At 56.6% G+C, this 25,462-nt stretch overlaps 1 protein-coding gene across 2 annotated transcripts; it reads left to right on the forward strand.

Annotated features, from left to right (window-relative positions):
* The first annotated feature begins 859 nt into the window (after positions 1–859).
* On the forward strand, positions 860–22,144 carry PIP5K1A (phosphatidylinositol-4-phosphate 5-kinase type 1 alpha). 2 transcript variants are annotated; one of them, XM_082275746.1, is made up of 16 exons: positions 860–1,509; positions 8,657–8,706; positions 9,539–9,631; positions 9,706–9,836; positions 11,005–11,122; positions 11,205–11,357; positions 13,181–13,480; positions 13,573–13,781; positions 15,717–15,800; positions 15,918–15,966; positions 16,906–16,990; positions 17,077–17,217; positions 17,290–17,419; positions 17,498–17,560; positions 18,458–18,548; positions 21,582–22,144. In XM_082275746.1, the coding sequence occupies exons 1-16, from the start codon at positions 1,470–1,472 to the stop codon at positions 21,582–21,584; spliced, it is 1,740 nt and encodes a 579-aa protein (XP_082131872.1). In that variant the 5' UTR covers positions 860–1,469; the 3' UTR covers positions 21,585–22,144. The 2 variants fall into 2 exon arrangements, with proteins under 2 accessions (XP_082131872.1, XP_082131871.1); XM_082275745.1 differs by lacking the exon at positions 21,582–22,144 and adding an exon at positions 20,006–20,119.
* Positions 22,145–25,462: the final 3,318 nt, after the last annotated feature.

A 25,462-nucleotide genomic window follows, 5' to 3' on the forward strand; every position in this document is an offset into this window, starting at 1 on the left:
CTCTGCTAAAAAATATTTAAAATGTAATAAATTTCAAATGACATTTAAAAAAAAAACTATTTTTTGCTAGAAAATTATTAAGAACCTCCTATTATATATAGTTTATTTTTTTTTTATTGCGTTTGAATAACTGCTGCGCAAATACCGTGTGACGTACAAAAATTGCAGCAATCGCAATTTTATTCCCTAGGGTCTCTGCTAAAAATATTTAAAATGTAATAAATTTCAGATGCAATTAAAAAAAAACAAAAAACGATTTTTTGCTAGAGAATTCCTTAGAACCTCCCATTATATATATATATAGTTTATTTATTTTTTATTGCGTTTGAAAAACTGTTGCGCAAATACCTTGTCGCATACAAGAATTGCAACCATCGCCATTTTATTCCCTAGGATCTCTGCTAAAAATATTTAAAATGTAATAAATTTCAAATGACATTTAAAAAAAAACTATTTTTTGCTAGAAAATTATTAAGAACCTCCTATTATATATAGTTTATTTTTTTTTTCTATTGCGTTTGAAAAACTGCTGCGTAAATACCGCGTGACGTACAAGAATTGCAACAATCGCCATTTTATTCTTCAGGGTCTCTGCTAAAAATACCAATTTATAATGTTTGGGGGGTTCTAAGTAATTTTCTGCCAATAAAAAGAATACTGATTTCATCTTGTAAACAAAAAGTGCCAAGAAACAAGGCCTGGTCAGCAACTGGTTAAAGTGAGTGGGCGGGGCGGCTGAGCCTATTCCGGGCACCACGTGTGGCTTCCCCGCAGCCACTTCCGTGTCACGTGACGCCCCCGAGCGCTTTGGGCGTGGCTTCTGGTGCACGCCAACGTTCGTCATCGCGCGCCGCCTCCTCTGGGCAGAGCTGTCTGCGCATGCGCCGCCTTCCAGAGGCCGCGACCGAGCCAGAGACCGGGAGATCTCCCAGCCTGCCCCGCGGTCAGATCCGGATAAACAGAGGAGGAGCGCCTGACCGCTGAGACGTCGCTGGGGCCCTTATTGGAGGACCTGAGTGGCCCCCAGGAACTCCCCTGACCACCTCGCCCTGTGTGTGGCCCCTGGCTGAAGTATTCGAGGGGCCCAAGGAGCAGCTCTGGGATAATATCACTCAGGGGCCCCTTGTGAAGACGTTTAGGGGCCCCCTGAAGACACTCCTGTGTTAGAGCCACTGTGAGGGGCCCCTGAGGACCCCCGCGCCTTGCTGAGTATATTGAGGGGCCCCAGGAAGCTTTCAGGATCCGGAACCGCCAAGGGGCCCCCAATAACCCCATCACAGAGGGGCCACAGGAAGCCAAGACGCCCCGAGGAACCTCCATCACTGTCCGGGGCCCCTCTCGGGGGATGTGACCTCATATAGGGGCCCCCAGAACCCTCCTTGTAGCCGAAGGACCCTTCATGAGACGCCCCTCCCCCCGCTGAGATTTGGGGTTCCTGACGGCCAATCAACGCAAAGCGAGGCTCCAAGATGGCGTCCGCCGCCGAGTCCATGGGGGGCTCCAGTCCAGGTGAGAGAAACGGCCGTAATCCCTTCCCCCACAATACTTTAATGGGGGAGGGGCCCTTGGAAGTAAGAACCCCCCCCCCAATATTGCTGGGGGAGGGGTCACTCAACGGTAAGAAACCCCCCCCCCCCCCTGATACTGCCGCACCGAGGAACACACTGGAAGGAAAGGACCCCCCAATAATGCTGTATGGGGGAGGAGAGGCCCCCCCCCCCCCCAGATATCACAAAAACCTACATTGACCATTGTGGGAGGAGCCCCTGGGGGGGTAAGGACTCTCCTCTGATACTGACCTGTATATTGGGGCCCCCTTGTGGGAGGAGCCCCGGGGGGTAAGGACTCTCCTCTGATGCTGACCTGTATATTGGGGCCCCCTTGTGGGAGGAGCCCCGGGGGGTAAGGACTCTCCTCTGATGCTGACCTGTATATTGGGGCCCCCTTGTGGGAGGAGCCCCGGGGGGTAAGGACTCTCCTCTGATGCTGACCTGTAAAGTGGGAGGAGCCCCGGGGGGTAAGGACTCCCCTCTGATACTGACCTGTATATTGGGGGGCCCCCTTGTGGGATGACCCTCCTCTGATACTGACCTGTATGGAAGGGAGGAGCCCCCCAGTACGGCCATGTGATGGAGGAGGAGGAGCCCCTCAGAAGCAAGGACCCCTCCTCCAATATTGCCTTTTGCGGGGGGAGGGTTCTTTGGTGATGGGCACCTCCCCCCCGATACTGCCATGGTAAGACCTCCATAGTGCCCTGTATAGGGGGAGCCCCTCAGAGATGAGGAGCTCCCCCCTGTGATGGGTCAGAGTTGCTGAATGGGGGGGGGGCACGTCTGGAGACCCCCCGTTCCCCATCTGCCATCCTGTAATGGGGGAGTTGGAAGTCTCTATAGGGGTGAGCACCCCCATATTGTATAGCTAGGGGTTGAAGGTTCCCCTCCTCCCACCTTATACAGGGCAGAGGGGCCCCCAGAGGTGAGGACCCCATAGGGCCCCACTTTTATTTCCTTCAGATCCGCGTCACACAGGGGAACTCCTATTCCTAATCCACACTAATTATACCCGGAGCTGTCACCGGCGTGACGTCACCTGGAATGTGGTGACTCGCCCCACAGCTAGAGGAGTAAACACATCAGACAGCTCGGATATTACCTCTGGACTGCAACTCCCAACATCGCACACCTCCCTGAGACCTCTGGACTACAACTCCCACCATCACACACCTCCCTGAGACCTCTGAACTACAACTCCCAACATCACACACCTACCTGAGACCACTGGACTACACCTCCCAACATCACACACCTACCTGAGACCTCTGGACTACAACTCCCACCATCACACATCTCCCTGAGACCTCTGAACTACAACTCCCAACATCACACACCTACCTGAGACCTCTGAACTACAACTCCCACCATCACACACCTACCTGAGACCTCTGAACTACAACTCCCAACATCACACACCTACCTGAGACCTCTGGACTACAACTCCCACCATCACACATCTCCCTGAGACCTCTGGACTACAACTCCCACCATCACACACCTACCTGTGTCTGCTGGACTACAACTCCTACCATCACACACCTCCCTTAGACCTCTGGACTACAACTCCCAACATCACACACCTCCCTGAGACCCCTGGACTACAACTCCCACCATCACACATCTCCCTGAGACCTCTGGACTACAACTCCCACCATCACACACCTACCTGTGTCTGCTGGACTACAACTCCTACCATCACACACCTCCCTTAGACCTCTGGACTACAACTCCCAACATCACACACCTCCCTGAGACCCCTGGACTACAACTCCCAACATCACACACCTCCCTGAGACCACTGGACTACAACTCCCAACATAACACACCTACCTGAGACCACTGGACTACAACTCCCAACATCACACACCTACCTGAGACCACTGGACTACAACTCCCACCATCACACACCTACCTGAGACCACTGGACTACACCTCCCAACATCACACACCTCCCTGAGACCTCTGGACTACAACTCCCAACATTGCAGAGTTACCGGACAATGCGAGACTACAACTCCCAGCATCCCGCAGTAGGTTTATTTGAACCCGTTTTTCCATAGATTCCCGCTTCCCCCCCCCCCCCCCGATCTGCAAAGATTGAGGGACTACAAGTCCCATCATTGTTCGGTGGGCTCATTGGTTGGTCTGGGATAGTTTGTGGGACTACAGCTCCCAGCATGTTGGCTGATCCTGAGCTGGAGTGACGTCAGTGCTGTCTGGGGGGAAGAGTTTCCTGTCTGTGTAATGTGAGCTGAGCTGGGGGGGTGGAGGGGGTCTGTGCAATGGGGGGGGGAATGCTGAGACTTGTTGTTCCTCTCCAGGCGGGGGAGGAATGTAGGAATGAACGGATCACATGACTCAGCTGCTGGCAATGTTTTCCATAGCCGGCGGTAACCATGCCGATCCGACCGCATTCCTGTCATTGTCTGGGCGCCATGACGTCACACGAGCAACCCGACCGGTCCTACCTGTGCAAGACACTTCCCGTCCCCCCCTGCCCCGTGTGTACCAGGGAATACCCCCCCCCCTTCCTGTGTGTACCAGAGAATACCCCCCCCCTTTGTGTACCAGAGAATACCCCCCCCCCCCCTTCCTGTGTGTACCAGGGAATACCCCCCCCCCCTTCCTGTGTGTACCAGGGAATACCCCCCCCCCCTTCCTGTGTGTACCAGAGAATACCCCCCCTTCCTGTGTGTACCAGGGAATACCCCCCCCTCCTTCCTGTGTGTACCAGGGAATACCCCCCCCCCCTTCCTGTGTGTACCAGGGAATACCCCCCCCTCCTTCCTGTGTGTACCAGAGAATAACCCCCCCCCCTCCTTCCTGTGTGTACCAGGGAATACCCCCCCCTTCCTGTGTGTACCAGGGAATACCCCCCCCCTTCCTGTGTGTACCAGAGAATAACCCCCCCCCCCCTCCTTCCTGTGTGTACCAGGGAATACCCCCCCCCTTCCTGTGTGTACCGGGGAATACCCCCCCTTCCTGTGTGTACCAGGGAATACCCCCCCCTCCTGTGTGTACCGGGGAATACCCCCCCCCCCCTTCCTGTGTGTACCAAAGAATACCCCCCCCTTTGTGTACCAGAGAATACCCCCCCCCCTTCCTGTGTGTACCAGGGAATACCCCCCCCCCCTTCCTGTGTGTACCAGGGAATCTTCCCCCCCCCCCCCCTTCCTGTGTGTACCAGAGAATACCCCCCCTTCCTGTGTGTACCAGGGAATACCCCCCCCTCCTTCCTGTGTGTACCAGAGAATAACCCCCCCCCCCCCCTTCCTGTGTGTACCAGGGAATACCCCCCCCTTCCTGTGTGTACCAGGGAATACCCCCCCCTCCTGTGTGTACCAGGGAATACCCCCCCCTTCTGTGTGTACCGGGGAATACCCCCCCCCCTTCCTGTGTGTACCGGGGAATACCCCCCCCCCTTCCTGTGTGTACCGGGGAATACCCCCCCCCCCTTCCTGTGTGTACCGGGGAATACCCCCCCCCTTCCTGTGTGTACCGGGGAATACCCCCCCCCCCTTCCTGTGTGTACCGGGGAATACCCCCCCCCTCTTCCTGTGTGTACCGGAGAATACCCCCCCCCCCCTTCCTGTGTGTACCGGAGAATACCCCCCCCCCCTTCCTGTGTGTACCGGAGAATACCCCCCCCCCTTCCTGTGTGTACCGGAGAATACCCCCCCCCCCCATTTGTTGTGTACCAAGTTTACCTGTGAATACTGCTGACCCCCCCCTCTATCACTCCTCCATCCTGTTTTGGTTGCCCCTCCCCTCATGTTGCCCATTTTCTGCCCCTCCTGTGTGAGGTTGGTGGATATTCTTTTTAGCGGGTCTGATGTCACCTGACACCCCGGGTGGTCCGCAGCGCCCCCCTCAGTCTGATGGGTATAACACTGACTGCCTCTTCCTGGATTAAAGGGAAACTCTGACTATAGACAAGGCTGTACCCCAGATACAAATCCCCTCCCCCTTCCTCACTGTGCTGTACCAGGGGTGACCCCTGCACATTCCCCGGGGACCCCCGGACTTTGTCTCCTGTCCCCTCACTGAACCCCTATACTGTCCATTAGAATTAGATTGCAAGCTCCTCTGGGGAGACGGCTGCTTCCTAATTCCTTCTCTACTTTCTCTCCTCCAGTGCTGGGCTTCCTGTGCTGCGGCCTCGGCACATGCGTGTCCCAGAGAGGTACCGGGCGTGCCGTGTGCATGTACCCCCCTCCTGTGTATGCAGCATGCGGCTTGCATCCTCTGTTCTGTATATGGAGGCCGCCATTGCTGACCTCCCTCTGAAAGAGACCAAGGGAGCTCCGCAGGGGCCGGCCGCCATTGCTGACCTCCCTCTGAAAGAGACCAAGGGAGCTCCGCAGGGGCCGGCCTCCATTCCGCTCTCCAGATTTATAATATTTGCTGTGTCTGCTATTAATATCATAAAGAATGATGGCGCCGGACCGCTTCTGGAACCATCGAAGAGTGGGATACCACGCCCACGCCGCCATGTCAACAGGCGGGAGACGCCCCCCCCCCCCCCCCATCATCCTCATCCCCATCCCCCTGCTCCTGTACCTGACTGGCTGCCTCAGTCATGGATCTGCAGAGTTTGTGGAGAATGGAATCCCCAGCACTGGCAGCACCTTTTCTAGGCTTCTATTGGGTGAGGGATCCTGGGGGGGGAGTCATCATTTGGGATGAGAGTCCCCATCCACAGGAAGGAGACTGCAGGAGATGCTGGGGTGTATGTGAGGCTGCGGGGGGATGGGGATGTCACAGGAGAAACGGGTCATTGGGTGACACAGGAGTTGACGAGGAGGCCCCGGTTGCTGGGTTGGCCCCGGGGGGGGGGGGTTGCTGGGTTGATAGAAATAGGCCCTCCAGGGTTGGAGGTGGGGGGTCGTAGGGTTAACAGTGGAGGTCCCTGGGTTGACAGAAATGGGCCCCCCAGGGATGGGGGGGGGTCACTGGGTTGACATTAAAGGCCCCTAGGGAGGGGGGGGTTGATGGTGGAGGCCACTGGAGTGTCGCTGGTTTGACGGGAGGAGGCCTCCCCAGGGATGAGGATTGCTGGGTTGAGAGCAGGAGGCCCCCCTGAGGAGGAGGGGGGGCTCGTTGGGTTTACAGTGGAGGCCCCTGAGGAAGGAGGGGGGGGTTGTGTTGACACTGGAGGCCCCTGAGGAAGGAGGGGGGGGGTCTGGGTTGACAGTGGAGGCCCCAGAGGAAGGAGAGGGGGTCGTTGGGTTGACAGGGGAGGCCCCTGAGGAAGGGGGGGTCGTTGGGTTGACAGCGGAGGCCCCTGAGGAAGGAGGGGGGGGTTGTGTTGACAGTGGAGGCCCCTGAGGAAGGAGGGGGGTTGTTGGGTTGATATTGGAGGTCCCTGAGGAAGGAGGGGGGGTTTGGGTTGACAGTGGAGGCCCCAGAGGAAGGAGGGGGGTTGTTGGGTTGATAGTGGAGGTCCCTGAGGAAGGAGGGGGGGGTTTGGGTTGACAGTGGAGGCCCCAGAGGAAGGAGGGGGGGTTGTTGTGTTGACACTGGAGGCCCCAGAGGAAGGAGGGGGGTTGTTGGGTTGATAGTGGAAGCCCCTGAGGAAGGGGGGGTCGTTGGGTTGACAGCGGAGGCCCCTGAGGAAGGAGGAGGGTCGATGGGTTTTCAGTGGATGCCCCTGAGGAAGAAGGGGGGTTGTTGGGTTCACAGAGAGGGCGCTGAATTGACAGTGGAGGCCCCTGAGGTAGGAGGGGGAATCATTGGGTTGACAATGGAGGCCCCCCTTTAGAAACGGGGTGTTACAAGAGGCCCTGGGGTCAGTTAATAGAGGATGTACCCGGGGTCATTGGGATGACTGAGGTGGTCCCTAGAGGTCATGGTTAAAGGTAGAGTCCCTGAGGGGCCACTGTTGAGTGTTGCCCTGCTGTTACTAGGTTGGCGGGAGGAGGCGGCGGCACAGAGGAGCGCCGGGGTCACTGCAAGGCGCAGGGGAGCTCCGCTTAGGCACAGTGAGGTATCCCTCGATCTCCAAGCCACCATTTGAAGCCGGGACCAATCAGAGGCCAGCCGCCGCAGGATCCTGGAACAGGTGAACGGTACAAAGCTCCCCTCTGTACTGTTGCAATGGTTGCTGGGAAGATGAATGGATTTCTCCTTTACTGAGCTGGATGTGGGTTGGAATAGAAAGATCGGTGGGCGGAGCTTTTCTCTAAGGCTGGGCTTGGCCCTGGGGCCGCTGTTTGGACAGCACTGCATACGGAGTTGTTGTCAGCCTCCGCTCCACCCCTGAATGGATTCTCCGTCTGCGATGAGTCATCCGCTGGTCTGCGGTTGGGAGATCTGCAGGACCCGGCATGTCTCTGGCAGTTCCGGAACCCCTCCAGGTGGAGATGGGAAATGTCTGCGACATGTGAGGGTCTGCTGCGACTCCGCTCTGCATTCCTGACTCCAATAAAGGGAAGGAGAGGAGCCGAGGCGGCCATTGCTGAGAATACCAGATACCCCCCCCCAGGGTCATGCTGGTCCTCTGGTTTTACCACATATCAGACCCCAGACAGGCCAGGAAATGAGCATTCTCAACAACGGCTGCCCTGCAATGAGGCTTCTGTTCCTCCTGGGAACCCCTCAGTGCAGACCTGGGAACTCAGCACAGGGATGGTGGGAACCCCTCATAATGGGCACAGCGGGGGTACAGACCCCGGAACTCAGCACAGGGATGGTGGGAACCCCTCATAATGGGCACAGCGGGTGTACAGACCCCGGAACTCAGCACAGGGATGGTGGGAACCCCTCATAATGGGCACAGCGGGTGTACAGAGTCGGGAACTCAGCACAGGGATGGTGGGAACCCCTCATAATGGGCACAGAATAAACTGTTGGGGAGGGGGGGTGGCTACCTGTCTAGTATTCACCAAACACTGAACTGTCTCTTCTCCATGGAGGGTCTCTTGTATGACAGTTTTCATGATATCTTGACCAGTAGGGGGCGCTGTTAAAGCTGTAACCATAAAGTTGCGGATTGGTTGGTCTTGAATTGTGTGAAACATAAAGCTGTGTGTTAGTGTGTGGGGTGGGGGCTCTCAGGGTGTTATGGAGGAATTTGTACAATGTGCCATTTTTATTGTCTGCAGGAGCTGCCACCACTATGAAGAGGAGCATCCCGGGAGAATCTGCAGGAACGGTATGTGTGGTCTGGGGTCTCGATGGTTGGGCGGCGGCCTGGGTTCTCGGTGGTTGGGCGGCCTGGGTTCTCGGTGGTTGGGCGGCCTGGGTTTTCGGTGGTTGGGCGGCCTGGGGTCTCGGTGGTTGGGCGGCCTGGGTTCTCGGTGGTTGGGCGGCCTGGGTTCTCGGTGGTTGGGCGGCCTGGGTTCTCGGTGGTTGGGCGGCCTGGGTTCTCGGTGGTTGGGCGGCCTGGGTTCTCGGTGGTTGGGCGGCCTGGGTTCTCGGTGGTTGGGCGGCCTGGGTTCTCGGTGGTTGGGCGGCCTGGGTTCTCGGTGGTTGGGCGGCCTGGGTTCTCGGTGGTTGGGCGGCCTGGGTTCTCGGTGGTTGGGCGGCCTTGGGTCTCGGTGGTTGGGCGGCCTGGGTTCTCGGTGGTTGGGCGGCCTGGGTTCTCGGTGGTTGGGCGGCCTGGGTTCTCGGTGGTTGGGCGGCCTGGGTTCTCGGTGGTTGGGCGGCCTGGGTTCTCGGTGGTTGGGCGGCCTGGGTTCTCGGTGGTTGGGCGGCCTTGGGTCTCGGTGGTTGGGCGGCCTGGGTTCTCGGTGGTTGGGCGGCCTGGGTTCTCGGTGGTTGGGCGGCCTTGGGTCTCGGTGGTTGGGCGGCCTTGGGTCTCGGTGGTTGGGCGGCCTTGGGTCTCGGTGGTTGGGCGGCCTTGGGTCTCGGTGGTTGGTAGGTTTGGGATCTCCGTTTGATTGGTGGGGGTGCGGCTTCAACCATGTTAAGTCACTCTAAGTATTGGTGTAGCGTGGTCTGTAAGGTGGAGTTATTCTTGAAGTCTTTGCGGTGTTCTGTTGTAGATGCCGAGCGCATCCGGCCAGTTTGGCACGCAGACAATGAAGAAGATTGGACATCGGAGTGTGGACTCTACAGGGGAGACAACCTATAAGAAGGTAGGTGCCGTTCTCTTATCCTATCAGCTGCTGAGTATTGTGATCGGTTCTCTCACCCCGCCTCCCTTCCATAGACGACGTCTTCTGCACTGAAAGGAGCCATCCAACTCGGCATCACACACACGGTGGGGAGCCTCAGCACCAAACCCGAGAGAGACGTCCTAATGCAAGACTTCTATGTGGTGGAGAGTATCTTCTTCCCTGCGTATGTATCCAATCAGCATTGTCATCTGATGCTCCTCCCCTTCTTTATTCATTGACTCCCCCTCCCACCATTCCAACTCTGTGTCCCCTAATGTTCCATACAGTTCACCCGGTACCTCCTCAGCGCCCCCTAATGTTCCATACAATTCACCCGGTACCTCCTCAGCACCCCCTAATGTTCCATACAGTTCACCCAGTGCCTCCTCAGCGCCCCCTAATGTTCCATACAGTTCACCCGGTGCCTCCTCAGCACCCCCTAATGTTCCATACAATTCACCCGGTACCTCCTCAGCGCCCTCTAATGTTCCATACAGTTCACCCAGTGCCTCCTCAGCGCCCCCTAATGTTCCATACAGTTCACCCAGTACCTCCTCAGCGCCCCCTAATGTTCCATACAGTTCACCGGTACCTCCTCAGCGCCCCCTAATGTTCCATACAGTTCACCCAGTGCCTCCTCAGCGCCCCCCTAATGTTCCATACAGTTCACCCAGTGCCTCCTCAGCGCCCCCCTAATGTTCCATACAGTTCACCCAGTGCCTCCTCAGCGCCCCCCTAATGTTCCATACAATTCACCCAGTGCCTCCTCAGCGCCCCCTAATGTTCCATACAATTCACCCGGTACCTCCTCAGCGCCCCCTAATGTTCCATACAATTCACCCGGTACCTCCTCAGCGCCCCCTAATGTTCCATACAATTCACCCAGTGCCTCCTCAGCGCCCCCTAATGTTCCATACAATTCACCCGGTACCTCCTCAGCGCCTCCTAATGTTCCATACATGTCACCCGGTACCTCCTCAGCGCCCCCTAATGTTCCATACAGTTCACCCAGTGCCTCCTCAGCGCCCCCTAATGTTCCATACAGTTCACCTGGTACCTCCTCAGCGCCCCCTAATGTTCCATACAGTTCACCCAGTGCCTCCTCAGCGCCCCCTAATGTTCCATACAGTTCACCCAGTGCCTCCTCAGCGCCCCCTAATGTTCCATACAGTTCACTCGGTACCTCCTCAGCGCCCTCTAATGTTCCATACAGTTCACCCGGTACCTCCTCAGTGCCCCCTAATGTTCCATACAGTTCACCCAGCACTTCCTCAGCGCCCCCTAATGTTCCATACAGTTCACCCGGTACCTCCTCATCGCCCTCTAATGGTCTCTCTCTGTCTTACCTGCAGCGAGGGCAGTAATCTCACCCCTGCCCATCACTACAATGACTTCCGATTTAAGACGTACGCTCCGGTGGCGTTCCGCTACTTTCGGGAGCTCTTTGGCATTCGGCCAGACGATTATTTGGTAAGTAAATCCATCGATCGGTTGCACAGTGACGGCGTAGAGCCGCGTGCAGCCAGGAGGTGACTCTTCCTTTTCTTTTCAGTATTCTCTGTGCAACGAACCCCTGATAGAACTTTCCAATTCCGGGGCCAGCGGTTCTCTCTTCTACGTGTCCGGTGATGACGAGTTTATTATCAAGACGGTTCAACACAAGGAGGCGGAGTTCCTGCAGAAACTGCTGCCTGGATATTACATGGTAGGTGCCGCCTGGGGTTATACCATGTGTGCTGGGAGTACCTGGAATTGTGTGTCCCATGCCCTGGGTCATACCATGTGTGCTGGGAGTGGGGAGTATCTGGAATTGTATATCCTATGCCCTGGGTCATACCATGTGTGCTGGGAGTGGGATGTACCCTGAATTATGCGTCCCATGCCCTGGGTTATACCATGTGTGCTGAGAGTGGGGAGTATCTGGAATTGTATATCCTATGCCCTGGGTCATACCATGTGTGCTGGGAGAGGGGAGTACCTTGAATTGTGTGTCCCATGCCCTGGGTCATACCATGTGTGCTGGGAGAGGGGAGTACTTGGAATTGTGTATCCCATGCTCTGGGTCATACCATGTGTGCTGAGAGTGGGGAGTACCTGGAATTGTGTATCCCATGCCCTTGGTCATACCATGTGTGCTGGGAGTACCTGGAATTGTGTATTCCATGCCCTGGGTTATACCATGTGTGCTGAGAGTGGGGAGTACCTGGAATTGTGTGTCTCATGCCCTGGGTCATACCATGTGTGCTGAGAGTGGGGAGTACCTGGAATTGTTTATTCCATGCCCTGGGTCATGCCATGTGTGCTGAGAGTGGGGAGTACCTGGAATTGTGTGTACCATGCCCTGGGTCATACCATGTGTGCTGGGAGTGGGGAGTACCCTGAATTGTGTGTCTCATGCCCTGGGTCATACCATGTGTGCTGGGAGTGGGGAGTACCTGGAATTGTGTGTCCCATGCCCTGGGAGTACCTGGAATTGTGTGTCCCATGCCCTGGGAGTACATGGAATTGTGTGTCCCATGCTCTGGGCCATACCATGTGTGCTGGGAGTACCCTAAATTGTGTGTGCTGGGAGTACCCTGAATTGTGTGTCCCATGCCCTGGGTCATACCATATGTGCTGGGGGGGGGGGGGTGGAGTACTCTGCACTGTGTTTCCCATGCTCTGGGTCTTTACACATGTGCTGGGAAGGAGGGGGTGGGGAAATGGCCTGGGTTGGGTCTTGTGTCCTATGCGTCTGGGGGGTGGGTGTATTGTTACATATAGTGTGTCCCATACCTGGGGTCTTACCAGGTGTACTGGGGGGGGGGGGGGGATGTGGACTACCCTGCAATTGCGTCTTATTCCTCAGATCAAATTGTGTGCATGGGGTGGATGGAATACCCTGAGCTCTGGGTCATACCACATGTACTTGGGGGGGGGGGGCAAAGTATTGTGTAATGTGTGTCCTTTGGGTCTTTCCATCTGTATAGGGGGTGGTAGCAGAGTACCCTGCATTGCGTGTCCAATGCCCTGTGTCCATACCACATATGCTAGGGGGGGGGGGGGGGGGGTATCCTGTGTTTTGTGTCTCATACCCTGGGTCATACCAAGTATGGGGGGGGAGATGGAGTACCCTGCCTTGTGTGACCCATAGCACAGGTCATACCATGTATTCAGGGGTGGAGGACGGGATACCCTGTGTTGTCCCACACCCCTGGTTACACCATGTGTGCTGGGGGATGCAGAGTACCCTGCATTGTGTCCCATGCCCCAGGTCATACCATGTGCCTGGGGTGGAAGGGGTTTTGCCTTACCCTGCAATGTGTTCCACAGCCCTGGTCATACTACGTGTGCTGGGTGGGTACGCCGAGCACCCTGCATTGTCTCTCCCATGCCCTGGACCATACTATGTCTGCTTAGGGCGGTGTATCCTGCGTGTCTCATGTGCCCTGGGTCGTACCATGTGGGGTGGGACTACCCTGAGTTGTGTGTCTCACACCCATTTAGGGTCAGCAGGAGGTAATGGCACGATTCTTTTTTTTGTTTTAGAACCTGAACCAGAACCCCCGCACCCTCCTACCTAAATTCTTCGGACTGTACTGCGTCCAGGCGGGCGGGAAGAACATCCGGATCGTAGTTATGAACAATTTACTGCCCAGGTCAGTGAAGATGCACCTGAAGTACGACCTGAAGGGCTCCACCTACAAGAGGCGTGCCTCGCCAAAGGAGCGGGAGAAAAACTTCCCCACCTACAAGGACTTGGACTTCATGCAGGACCTGCCGGACGGGCTCTTCCTGGACCCGGATATGCACAGCGCCCTGTGCAAGACCATCCAGAGAGACTGCCTGGTGAGGGCTCTCCGCCTTGGCTCTTGGTGATCACGTGACCTCACCCCCTCTTCTGACAATAATCACATGACCCATGTCTGTCCCCCCTCCAGGTGCTGCAGAGCTTTAAGATCATGGACTACAGTTTACTGGTCGGCGTCCACAACATGGACCACGCGCAGAGGGAGCACACGGTAACGGATGGAGCCGGCACACAGGCCGACTCCCGGAAACCCATCACACAGAAGGCGCTCTACTCCACCGCCATGGAGTCCATCCAGGGAGAGGCACGCCGAGGGGGCCCCATCGAGACCGACGATCAGTAGGTTCTTCTATATACCCCGTATACTGCTACAGAAATACTGCGGGGCCCCACAAATGTGCTTTGATTCTAGGAGCCAACTAAAGTTTTTCCCCATTATTCCCCTCCCAATCCTTGCCCCTAGCATAACCTTCCCCCCCCCCCCAAAAAAATAAAACCCTCTTAGCGTAAATCCTCCTACCCAAATTCCTCCTTCTCCTCCCCCTCCTCCTCTTCCCCCCCCCCCCCCCAGTCATAACAGTGCTCCAGATTACACAGGATGGGGGAGAGCACAGCCCGCACCCCCTCCCAGCTCTCTGCTGCTTCTCCTTCCCCCTGGCCCCCCATTTTCTCCAAGGACTACATCTCCCGGGGGTGTGGCTAGGGGGCGGGTACCGTGTGATGTAAGAGCGATCCGCTCTATGGAGGAGCTCTCCACTGACAGGATGGGGGAGAGCCCAGCCCGCACCTCCTCCCGGATCTCTGCCGCTTCTCCTCTTCCCCCGCCCCATATCTCCTCCCGCCCCTCTGCCGCTTCTCCTCTTCCCCGCCCCATATCTCCTCCCGCCCCTCTGCCGCTTCTCCTCTTCCCCCACCCCATATCTCCTCCGGGCTCTCTGCCGCTTCTCCTCTTCCCCCACCCCATATCTCCTCCGGGCTCTCTGCCGCTTCTCTTCTTCCCAGCCCCATATCTCCTCCCGCCTCTCTGCCGCTTCTCCTCTCCCCCCACCCCATATCTCCTCCCGGCTCTCTGCTGCTTCTCCTCTCCCCCGCCCCATATCTCCTCCCGCCCCTCTGCCGCTTCTCCTCTCCCCCACCCCATATCTCCTCCCGCCCCTCTGCCGCTTCTCCTCTTCCCCCACCCCATATCTCCTCCCGCCCCTCTGCCGCTTCTCCTCTCCCCCGCCCCATATATCCTTCCACCCCGCTGCCGCTTCTCCTCTCCCCCACCCCATATCTCCTCCTGGCTCTCTGCCACTTCTCCTCTTCCCCCCACCCCATATCTCCTCCTGGCTCTCTGCCACTTCTCCACTCCCCCGCCCCATATATCCTTCCACCCCGCTGCCGCTTCTCCTCTCCCCCGTCCCATATCTCCTCCTGGCTCTCTGCCGCTTCTCCTCTTCCCCCCACCCCATATCTCCTCCCGCCCCTCTGCCGCTTCTCTCCCCCGCACCATATCTCCTCCCGGCTCTCTGCCGCTTCTCCTCTCCCCCGCCCCATATCTCCTCCCGGCTCTCTGCCGCCTCTCCTCTTCCCCCGCCCCATGTCTCCTCCCGGCTCTGTCGCTTCTCCTTTTCCCTGCCCCATGTCTCCTCCCGGCTCTCTGCCGCTTCTCCTCTCCCCCGCCCCATATCTCCTCCCGGCTCTCTGCCGCTTCTCCTCTCCTCATATCTCCTCCCGGCTCTCTGCCGCTTCTCCTCTCCCCTGCTCCATATCTCCTTCCAGCTCTCTGCTGCTTCTCCTCTCCTCCGCCCCATATCTCCTCCCAGCTCTCTGCCGCTTCTACTCTCCCCTTGCCCTGACTTTGAGTGCAGGGATTGGGGGAGAAGATCGAGTGGGTGGGCCGGCGGGGGCATGGTTTCCGGTCGCCATGTTGACCTGGTGACTGGGATTTGTTGAGCCCTGGAAATACTGTATGGATGGCCAGGGGTCAGATGTCCTAAAGCCGGGTTTTCCAACCTGCGGCTCTCCAGATGTTGGAGGACTACATCTCCCATACTCCCTTGCCAGCCTCTTAGCTGACCGAGAAGCATGGGATATGTAGTCCTGCAACATCTGGAGGGCCTCAGGTTGGACACCTCTGTCCTAAAGGAATGGTCATGGTGTCCCTATGCCTCCAACATTGGTCCCCTCATTACTGTGTCACCACTGAGCAGATCTGACCTGGGGGAAAAAAAAACGCTTTGCCAACGTGGTCTCCTAATTCTAACGACAATATGTCCCTTCCTCCCGCAGGATGGGCGGTATTCCAGCCCGCAATACCAGGGGAGAGCGCCTCCTGCTGTATATTGGAGTCATTGACATTCTGCAGTCCTACAGGTCAGTACCAAACCAGCAGGCTGCCGTCCACCACTTCTCAATGGTGGGGGGGAGGAGGGGGGAGGGGGGAGGGGGAGCCGGCAATCCCTACCTGTGACTGACTCCTTCTCTCCGCAGGTTCATCAAGAAGCTGGAACACTCCTGGAAAGCTCTGGTCCACGATGGGGTAAGTGACCTGAGAGGGGCGCCAGAGGGGAGCACATTAGAGTGTAAGCTCCTCTGATACAGACTGATGTGACTGTGGGAGGTCATTAGAGTGTAAGCTCCTCTGGTGCAGAGACTGATGTGACTGTGGGGGGAGGGGACTTAAGAGTGTAAGCTCCTCTGGTACAGAGACTGATGTGACTGTGGGGGAGGGGACATTAGAGTGTAAGCTCCTCTGATACAGACTGATGTGACTGTGGGAGGTCATTAGAGTGTAAGCTCCTCTGGTACAGAGACTCATGTGACTGTGGGGGAGGGGACATTAGAGTGTAAGCTCCTCTGATGCAGACTGATGTGACTGTGGGAGGTCATTAGAGTGTAAGCTCCTCTGGTACAGAGACTGATGTGACTGTGGGGGGGGGGGGGACATTAGAGTGTAAGCTCCTCTGGCACAGAGACTGATGTGACTGTGGGGGAGGGGACATTAGAGTGTAAGCTCTTCTGGTACAGAGATGGATGTGACTGTGGGGGGGGGGACGTTAGAGTGTAAGCTCCTCTGGTACAGAGACTCATGTGACTGTGGGGGAGGGGACATTAGAGTGTAAGTTCCTCTGTACGGAGACTGATGTGGGGGGGGAGCGGAGATTGGAGTGTAAGCTCCTCTGGTACAGAGACTGATGTGGGGGGGGGGGAGATTAGAGTGTAAGCTCCTCTGGTACAGAGAATGACGTGGGGGAGGGGATATTGGAGTGTAAGCTCCTCTGGTACAGAGAATGACGTGGGGGAGGGGATATTGGAGTGTAAGCTCCTCTGGTACAGAGACGGATGTGGGGGAGGGGACATTAGAGTGTAAGCTCCTCTGGTACAGAGACGGATGTGGGGGAGGGGAGATTAGAGTGTAAGCTCCTCTGGTTCTCTGTCAGCACTATAACAATGATAACGGATTGTGTTTGGCCTTCAGGACACGGTTTCGGTTCACAGACCCGGGTTTTACGCCGAGCGGTTCCAGAAGTTCATGTGCGGGACCGTGTTTAAGAAAGTTCCATGTAAGTTCCGCCGTTTGTATGTCTGCGCTGTGATTGGCCGCCAGGTCTGTGCCGCCTTCTGTGTAACCTTTGCCCTTTGCTCGCAGTGAAAGCCTCGCCATCCAAGAAGAGCCGGACAATGCCGGGGGGCGTGGCACGCCGAGGGACTCAGGCCATGGTCCCCACCCAGCTGCAGCTGGCAGATGAAAACAAGCAGTACCTGAATCCAGAGGCGGAGTCAGACCAAGGTAAGACTCCTCCCCTCTCTGTCCTTTGTGCCCTCCCACTGTAGAGTCGCTCTGACCTTCCTCTTCACACAGGCGCTCTGTACGGACGGCCGGATGTTTTGCCCCGGACGCCCCCTGTAGATGAAGCGGCGAGCGACTCCCTGGCCACCACCCTGTCCACTTCCTCCCTGGGCAGCGGAGGGCTGAACTCTCCTGCACACAGGTAGGTGGCGCCGCTGGGACTTACCTTGCAGTCAGTTGCAGGAGATGAAGATTTTGGACTGATCTGTTTGTCTTGTAGGTCAGTGGGGGTGGAAGTGCACAAAACAGAAGCCACAGAGCAAGAATTGTACACACGGGAGAGGTAAGAGCATCACTGTGTGCGGGGGAGGGAAGACGCAGGTTCCTGAGAGGGGGAGGGAAAACGCATGGGTCCGTGGGGGGGAGGGAAGACACAGGCCGTTGAGGGGTAGGGAGACACGGGCCATTGAGGAAAGGTGGGGGGGGCGCGATGCGGGCCCTTGAAGAAAGGTGGGGGGGGAGATGCGGGCTATTGAGGAAAGGTGGGGGGGGGAGATGCGGGCCTTTGAGGAAAGGTGGGGGGGGGACATGTGGGCCTTTGAGGAAAGGTGGGGGGGGGGAGATGCGGGCCCTTGAGGAAAGGTAGGGGGGAGTTGCGGGCCCTTGAGGAAAGGTGGGGGGGAGATGCGGGCCCTTGAGAAAAGGTGGGGGGGAGTTGCGGGCCCTTGAAGAAAGGTGGGGGGGAGATGTGGGCCCTTGAGGGGGGCGGGGGGAGATGTGGGCCCTTGAGGAAAGGTGGGGGGGGAGATGTGGGCCCTTGAGGAAAGGTGGGGGGAGAGATGCGGGCCCTTGAAGAAAGGTGGGGGGGATATGCGGGCCCTTGAGGGGGGCGGGGGGGGATATGCGGGCCCTTGAAGAAAGGTGGGGGGGAGATGCGGGCCCTTGAAGAAAGGTGGGGGGGGAGATGCGGGCCCTTGAGGGGGGCGGGGGGGAGATGTGGGCCCTTGAGGAAAGGTGGGGGGGGAGATGCGGGCCCTTGAAGAAAGGTGGGGGGGAGATGCGGGCCCTTGAGGGGGGCGGGGGGAGATGTGGGCCCTTGAGGAAAGGTGGGGGGGAGATGCGGGCCCTTGAGGGAAGCGGGGGGGGGTAGACGGGAGAGGAGGGAGGACGCGGACTCGAGGGGGACCGGAACTGTACCCTGCTGGTTGTGGCTTCTCATTGCTTTGGTTTGGATTTGCAGGCTGGAGTCAGGGAAGACGGGAGAAGAGGAGGAGGAGGAGGAAGATGATGGAATTCTGGACCCCAATCAGATAGAGACAGAGATCAGCTTTGTAAGTATCCCCCCCCCCCCTTCCTAATACCTGACCCCCAAATAATGTCTGTACCCGTATCCCCTCCTTATATCCATCCTTTGAGTGATGTCCGTACCTCCTCCTCCCTTTCTTTCTTATTCCCTTTTTTCTTCTCTTTTTCTTCTTTCTTTCCTCTTCTTTCGCCTCCTCTCTCCTCCCTTCTTCCCTCCTCTGACTCCCCCTGAATAATGTCTGTACTCGTATTCCCTCCTTATATCCAACCTCTGAGTAATGTCTGAACCTCCTCCTTCTCTCCTCCTTCTTCTTTCTTCTTCCTCTCTCCTCTTCTGTCCCCCGAGTGATGTCTGTACTCTCCTCCTTCCTCTCTCCTCCTTCCTCTCTCCTCCTTCCTCTCTCCTCCTTCCTCTCTCCTCCTTCCTCTCTCCTCCTTCCTCTCTCCTCCTTCCTCTTCCTCTCTCCTCCTTCCTCTTCCTCTCTCCTCCTTCCTCTTCCTCTCCTCCTCCTTCTTCTTCTTTCTTCTTCCTCTCTCCTCTTCAGTCCCCCGAGTGATGTCTGTACTCTCCTCCTTCCTCTCTCCTCCTTCCTCTCTCCTCCTTCTCTCCCTCTTCCTCTCTCCTCTCCTTCTTCCTCTTCTCCTCTCCTTCTTCCTCTTCTCCTCTCCTCCTTCCTCTTCTCCTCTCCTCCCTTCCTCTTCTCCTCTCCTCCTTCCTCTTCTCCTCTCTCCTCTCCTCCTTCCTCTTCTCCTCTCCTCCTTCCTCTTCTCCTCTCCTCCTTCCTCTTCTCCTCTCCTCCTTCCTCTTCTCCTCTCCTCCTTCCTCTTCTCCTCTCCTCCTTCCTCTTCTCCTCTCTCCTCTCCTCCTTCCTCTTCTCCTCTCTCCTCTCCTCCTTCCTCTTCTCCTCTCTCCTCCTTCCTATCTCCTCTCTCCTCCTTCCTCTCTCCTCTCTCCTCTCTTCCTCCTTCCTCTCTCCTCTCTCCTCCTTCCTATCTCCTCTCTCCTCTCTCCTCCTTCCTCTCCTCTTCCTCTCTCCTCCTTCCCTCTCCTCTTCCTCTCTCCTCCTTCCTCTCCTCTTCCTCTCTCCTCCTTCCTCTCCTCTTCCTCTCTCCTCCTTCCTCTCCTCTTCCTCTCTCCTCCTTCCTCTCCTCTTCCTCTCTCCTCTCTCCTCCTTCCTCTCCTCTTCCTCTCTCCTCTCTCCTCCTTCCTCTCCTCTTCCTCTCTCCTCCTTCCTCTCCTCTTCCTCTCTCCTCCTTCCTCTCCTCTTCCTCTCTCCTCTCTCCTCCTTCCTCTCCTCTTCCTCTCTCCTCCGTCCTCTCTCTCCTCCTTCCTCTCCTCTTCCTCTCTCTCCTCCTTCCTCTCCTCTTCCTCTCTCCTCCTCCTTCCTCTCCTCTTCCTCTCTCTCCTCCTTCCTCTCCTCCTCTGACCCCCGAGTGATGTCTGTGCCTCATCTTTAACATTTCTCCTATCTCTCTCCATAAGTTGGGACGTGGAGCTGCACTGTTACCCTCCCCCGCGGGCTCATCAAAGACAGAGAGAGAGGCAAGACCACCCGCCAGGCCGCATTACTGAGCTTTGCTGGGCTGTACCATGCCGGTGGGGGAGCTTTAAGGGATCTCCAACCCCCCCCCCCCCCCCCATGTGCTGCTTCTGCTGGCTGATTGCCGAGATTTTCTATAGCAATGCTTGTGATTCCCACGTCGCCAGTCATGATTGGATGCCAGAACTCCCGCCTCGCCGGTCATGATTGGATGCCGGGACTCCCGCCTCGCCGGTCATGATTGGATGCCGGGACTCCCGCCTCGCCAGTCTCATGATTGGATGCCGGGACTCCCGCGTCGCCAGTCTCATGATTGGATGCCGGGACTCCCGCGTCGCCAGTCTCATGATTGGATGCCGGGACTCCCGCGTCGCCAGTCTCGATTGGATGCCGGGACTCCCGCCTCGCCAGTCATGATTGGATGCCGGGACTCCCGCCTCGCCGGTCATGATTGGATGCCGGGACTCCCGCCTCGCCGGTCATGATTGGATGCCGGGACTCCCGCCTCGCCGGTCATGATTGGATGCCGGGACTCCCGCCTCGCCGGTCATGATTGGATGCCGGGACTCCCGCGTCGCCAGTCTCATGATTGGATGCCGGGACTCCCGCGTCGCCAGTCTCATGATTGGATGCCGGGACTCCCGCGTCGCCAGTCTCATGATTGGATGCCGGGACTCCCGCCTCGCCAGTCATGATTGGATGCCGGGACTCCCGCCTCGCCAGTCATGATTGGATGCCGGGACTCCCGCCTCGCCGGTCATGATTGGATGCCGGGACTCCCGCCTCGCCGGTCATGATTGGATGCCGGGACTCCCGCCTCGCCGGTCATGATTGGATGCCGGGACTCCCGCCTCGCCAGTCTCATGATTGGATGCCGGGACTCCCGCCTCGCCAGTCTCTCGATTGGATGCCGGGACTCCCGCCTCGCCAGTCATGATTGGATGCCGGGACTCCCGCCTCGCCGGTCATGATTGGATGCCGGGACTCCCGCCTCGCCGGTCATGATTGGATGCCGGGACTCCCGCCTCGCCGGTCATGATTGGATGCCGGGACTCCCGCCTCGCCAGTCTCATGATTGGATGCCGGGACTCCCGCCTCGCCAGTCTCATGATTGGATGCCGGGACTCCCGCCTCGCCAGTCATGATTGGATGCCGGGACTCCCGCCTCGCCGGTCATGATTGGTAGCCGGGACTCCCGCCTCGCTGGTCATGATTGGATGCCGGGACTCCCGCCTCTCCAGTCATGATTGGATGCCGGGACTCCCGCCTCGCCAGTCATGATTGGATGCCGGGACTCCCGCCTCGCCAGTCATGATTGGATGCCGGGACTCCCGCCTCGCCGGTCATGATTGGATGCCGGGACTCCCGCCTCGCCGGTCATGATTGGATGCCGGGACTCCCGCCTCGCTGGTCATGATTGGATGCCGGGACTCCCGTATTCCTAGGGATTGTAGCCATTGATTGGCTGAGCTAGTTTCCCCTCCCTGGTAGTCACTCCCTTTTTGTTTGTTTCCGCAGTGAGACGGGATCGGCAGTTACAGAGGTTTTCACTCCTGGACCATTGGAGCCTCCCACAGCCGCTGACTAATCTGCGCCGCTGAGCTTGACGTCCAGACCCGGACCAGCGCTGTAGTGCGTGTGGACGGGGGAGGGGCCCGGCGCTCTTCCCCCCCCACCCCTTATCACTGACAGGACGCTCTGCCACCACCATGCCCATGGTGAATGTTACAAGCGGGGGAGGGGGGTGTTGCCTCCTCTTCCGATTTGCCTTACCCTTCACGAGGACCCCTCCCCCCTACCCCCCCCTTTTTTTTTTTTTTCTGGATTCACGTTTCCTATTTAATATATCTATTTTTTTGAAGTAGACGGTTCCTAGAACTTTGTGCTGTTCTTGATGCTGCGTTGAGTAAACTCGGACCAAAAAAAAAACAAACTGAGAAAGCATTTGCTGCCTAATTTTGGGGCTCACCACCCCCCCCCCCAACCCCCCCAATCCTTGAGTGTGACAAGCCGTGACCTCATTATACAGTGTGGCCATTACCTCCTCCAATCACTTGTTACCGTGGAGCCGGTGTATCCCAACCCCCTTTGCTGTGTGCCAACTCTCCTCCCGGAGCCGTCACCTATTTTTTTGTGGATTATTTTTACCAATTTTGCAATTATTTGGCCCCTCCCCTGCCTATCTCATCCCCTCCCATGCCCATCTCAGCCCCTCCCCTGCCTATCTCTTCTCCCCACCCCCACGGGGCTTCCCAAGTTTTTTGTTTTTAGCCTTTAGTCGGGTTTCTGAGGTTGCGTTGGGTCTCTTTTTTGCGCTTTTGTTTTATGGTTTCCTGCGGCTGTGACGCTGCGTCTGATTGGTCGGTTTTTAGAAACCATATTGGCTGCGGACAAAAAAAAAAACTGCACGTGGGTGAATTTTGGGTGTTTTTGGGGATCTGAAAGTGACAATGATTTAGTTTTTTTTAAGGCAAACGCAAGTTATTTAAGCGTCAATGTGAGTTTTAAAAGGCACCGTAATGGGTGGAGAACGCACGCCGCAAAAAGGGCCTTTAAAGCTCAACTCCAGACAACCCCCCCCCCCCCCCCCCCACATTTCTACAGCTTTAAAGGCAGAAAACCTATTGGGCCTTTTTTTGCTGGCTGTGTCCCCATTGAGGAGAAATTCCCTCACTTCCTCTCCCAGTGACACCAGGCCAAGAAATGAGAACGTGTGTCACTGTGACAGGAAGTGGAGGTAAATCTCTCCAGTGACTCCTCCCCCCCCCCTCCTCTATACAATGAAAAGATCCTTTTGGGCGGAGTTGAGATTTAAAGAATCATTACTTTTTTTTTTTTTAAGTCGGTTTGAATATTATTCAGGAAGATGGGACGGGAGATGGGGGGCAGTAAAGTGTGGGATCAGTGTGGGGGGGGGGCAGTAAAGTGTTGGATCAGTGTGAGAGGGGGGCAGTAAAGTGCGGGATCAGTGGGGGGGCAGAGGAGAGGAAATCTTTCCTTACACCCAGCTGACTTCCTGTCTGTGATCTCCATAGAGGAATAGGAGTATGTGGTGAAGAGGACACCCCTGTGAGAAGCATTGGATGGAAGCTGACATTCCCTTGGCTGGCAGGGGAGGGAGAGAATCTTGCAATGCAGATCTGTGAATTTGGGGTGTTTGCGCCCCTCTATTACCCCCCCCCCCCCACACCAAATTAATATCCATTTTTTGTAACCTCCTAGATTTGGGAACGCCCCATTCTACTCCCAGACTCCGCCTTCCCCCCCTCCCCCTTTCTGAACGTCTCGTCCTCTGAGGTCCCTGAACACTACGCTTCCGGCCGTCCAGTGGATGTTTTGTGGTTGCTGGAAGTGAAACTTTTTGTCACTCTTTTTATTTTTACCACCCCCCCTCCCCCCTCCCCCCACCGTCTGGTGTTTTATTATTTATGATGATTTTATTTAAGTGTTTGGATTCCTCGGATGGGACTCTGAGCGCTGAGACCGACCTGTATAACTGTATGTATATAAACCGACATGAAATGAGCAGTCGCTGTGCCTGTGTCTGATTTGCATCCTCAACCTCTGTGTGCGTCCCTGTGGAGGAGGGTGGGTGGGGCCTGGAAAGGCCTCGGCCAATCAGAGTGGTTTAAGACACGAAGTAGAATTTTCTCTCTGATCTCAGCAGGGAAACATTTGACACCATTAAAGATGGAGGAGTGTCGGGGTATTCTCTTCCTGTCAGAACAGGAAGTGATGAAAAATCCCTCAGACGGGGACACAGGAAGCGGTAGAAATTGTGACGATGATTTTATTGCAGTCTGTTCTTTCTTGTCCCGGTGACACCCACGCTCTTCATTGCTGGTATGGGTGTCACATGGACAGGAAGTAAAGGAAATTTTCCCTAATGGGGTCACAAAGTGGGAGCCAAAACTCCAATGGTGATCCTGATGTATGGGGAACTCTGATTTAAAGTGGGACTGTGATGGGGACCCTGATGTATGGGGGAAACCCTGCTGGGGACTTGAGTAGCCCCCATCGCAGGTCCACCTAAGTTAGGGTCCCACCTTGAATCAGAGTCCTCCCCCTCTACCTCAGGGTCCGCATAACAGTTCCACCTTGATGGAGGACTGATTTAAGGTGGGACCCTTATGTATAGGGGACTTTAAGGTGGGACTGCGATGGGGACCCTGATGTATGGGAAACTCTGATGGGGACTTGAGTAGCCCCCATCGCAGGCCCACCTAAGTCAGGATCCCACCTTGAATTAGAGTCCTTTCTCTCCCTCCTTACATCAACATCCCCACTGCAGTCCTGCCCATTCATACAGGTCCCCATTAGAGTCCCACATTTAATCAGAGTCCTCCCTCTGCCTCAGGGTCTGCATAACAGTTCCACCTTGAGGGAGGACTGATTTATGGGAAATCTGCTGGGGAGTTAAGTGCCCCCATCGCAGTCCCACCTTAAATCAGAGTCCTTTCTCCCCCTCCTTACATCAGGGATCAGAGTCCCCACTGCAGTCCTGCCCATACATACAGGCCCTGATTAGAGTTCCACCTTTGATCAGAGTCCTCCCCTACTTAAGGGTCCCCCATAACAGTTCCACCTTGAGGGAGGACTGATTTAAGGTTGGACCCTTATGTATAGGGGACTCTAAGGTGGGACTGGGATGTGGACCCTGATTTATGGGCAAACCCTGCTGGGGACTTGAGAAGCCCCCATCGCAGGCCCACCTAAGTCAGGATCCCACCTTGAATCAGAGTCCTTTCTCTCCCTCCTTACATCAGGGTCCCCACTGCAGTCCTGCCTATACAGGCCCCCGATTAGAGTCCCACCTTTAATCAGAGTCCTCCCATACCTCAGGGCCCCCATAACAGTTCCACCTTAAGGGAGGACTGATTTATGGGAAACTCTGCTGGGTAGTTAAGTGCCCCCATCGCAGTCCCACCTTAAATCAGAGTCCTTTCTCCCCCTCCTTACATCAGGGTCCCCACTGCAGTCCCACCTTAAATCAGAGTCCTGCTCCTACATACAGGTTCCCATTAGAGTCCCCCCCCCCCAAAATCAGAGTTCCCCCGTACCTCAGGGTCCCGATACGTAAGGCTTGGTTTCCCTTTAGTAGGGTCTTTATGTGCAGGGCCGGGGAGGATTTGTTGAATCATGTGACCATTTTGTTTGGCTGGCACAGTGGTCACCTGATCAGGAGGCGGGAGTTGATGGCCCAATCACTGAGCGGGTTAAAGCCCGCCCTCTCTGCTGTCACACGTGTGGGCAGCAAGAGGGTAACTCCTCCCCACTCTGTTATCTCTCCAGTGATTGGGTCTCCTGGTTTCTGGGCTGTTGTGGTGGAGGAACAACAAGGACCAAAGATCTAATGCACGGGGGAGGGGGGGTCTCCAAACTATGGCCCACAGCTCGGG

The sequence above is a fragment of the Pelophylax lessonae genome (assembly GCF_965119305.1).
Source record: "Pelophylax lessonae genome assembly, chromosome: 13".
Classification (NCBI taxonomy): domain Eukaryota; kingdom Metazoa; phylum Chordata; class Amphibia; order Anura; family Ranidae; genus Pelophylax; species Pelophylax lessonae.

Bases quoted from the DNA above. Each gene is read 5' to 3' on its own strand.
- PIP5K1A (XM_082275745.1), top strand. From the start codon at position 1,470: ATGGCGTCCGCCGCCGAGTCCATGGGGGGCTCCAGTCCAG. The intron at 8,707-9,538 runs GTATGTGTGGTC...GTTCTGTTGTAG, and splicing joins CGGGAGAATCTGCAGGAACG to ATGCCGAGCGCATCCGGCCA. The intron at 9,632-9,705 runs GTAGGTGCCGTT...TCCCTTCCATAG, and splicing joins GGGAGACAACCTATAAGAAG to ACGACGTCTTCTGCACTGAA.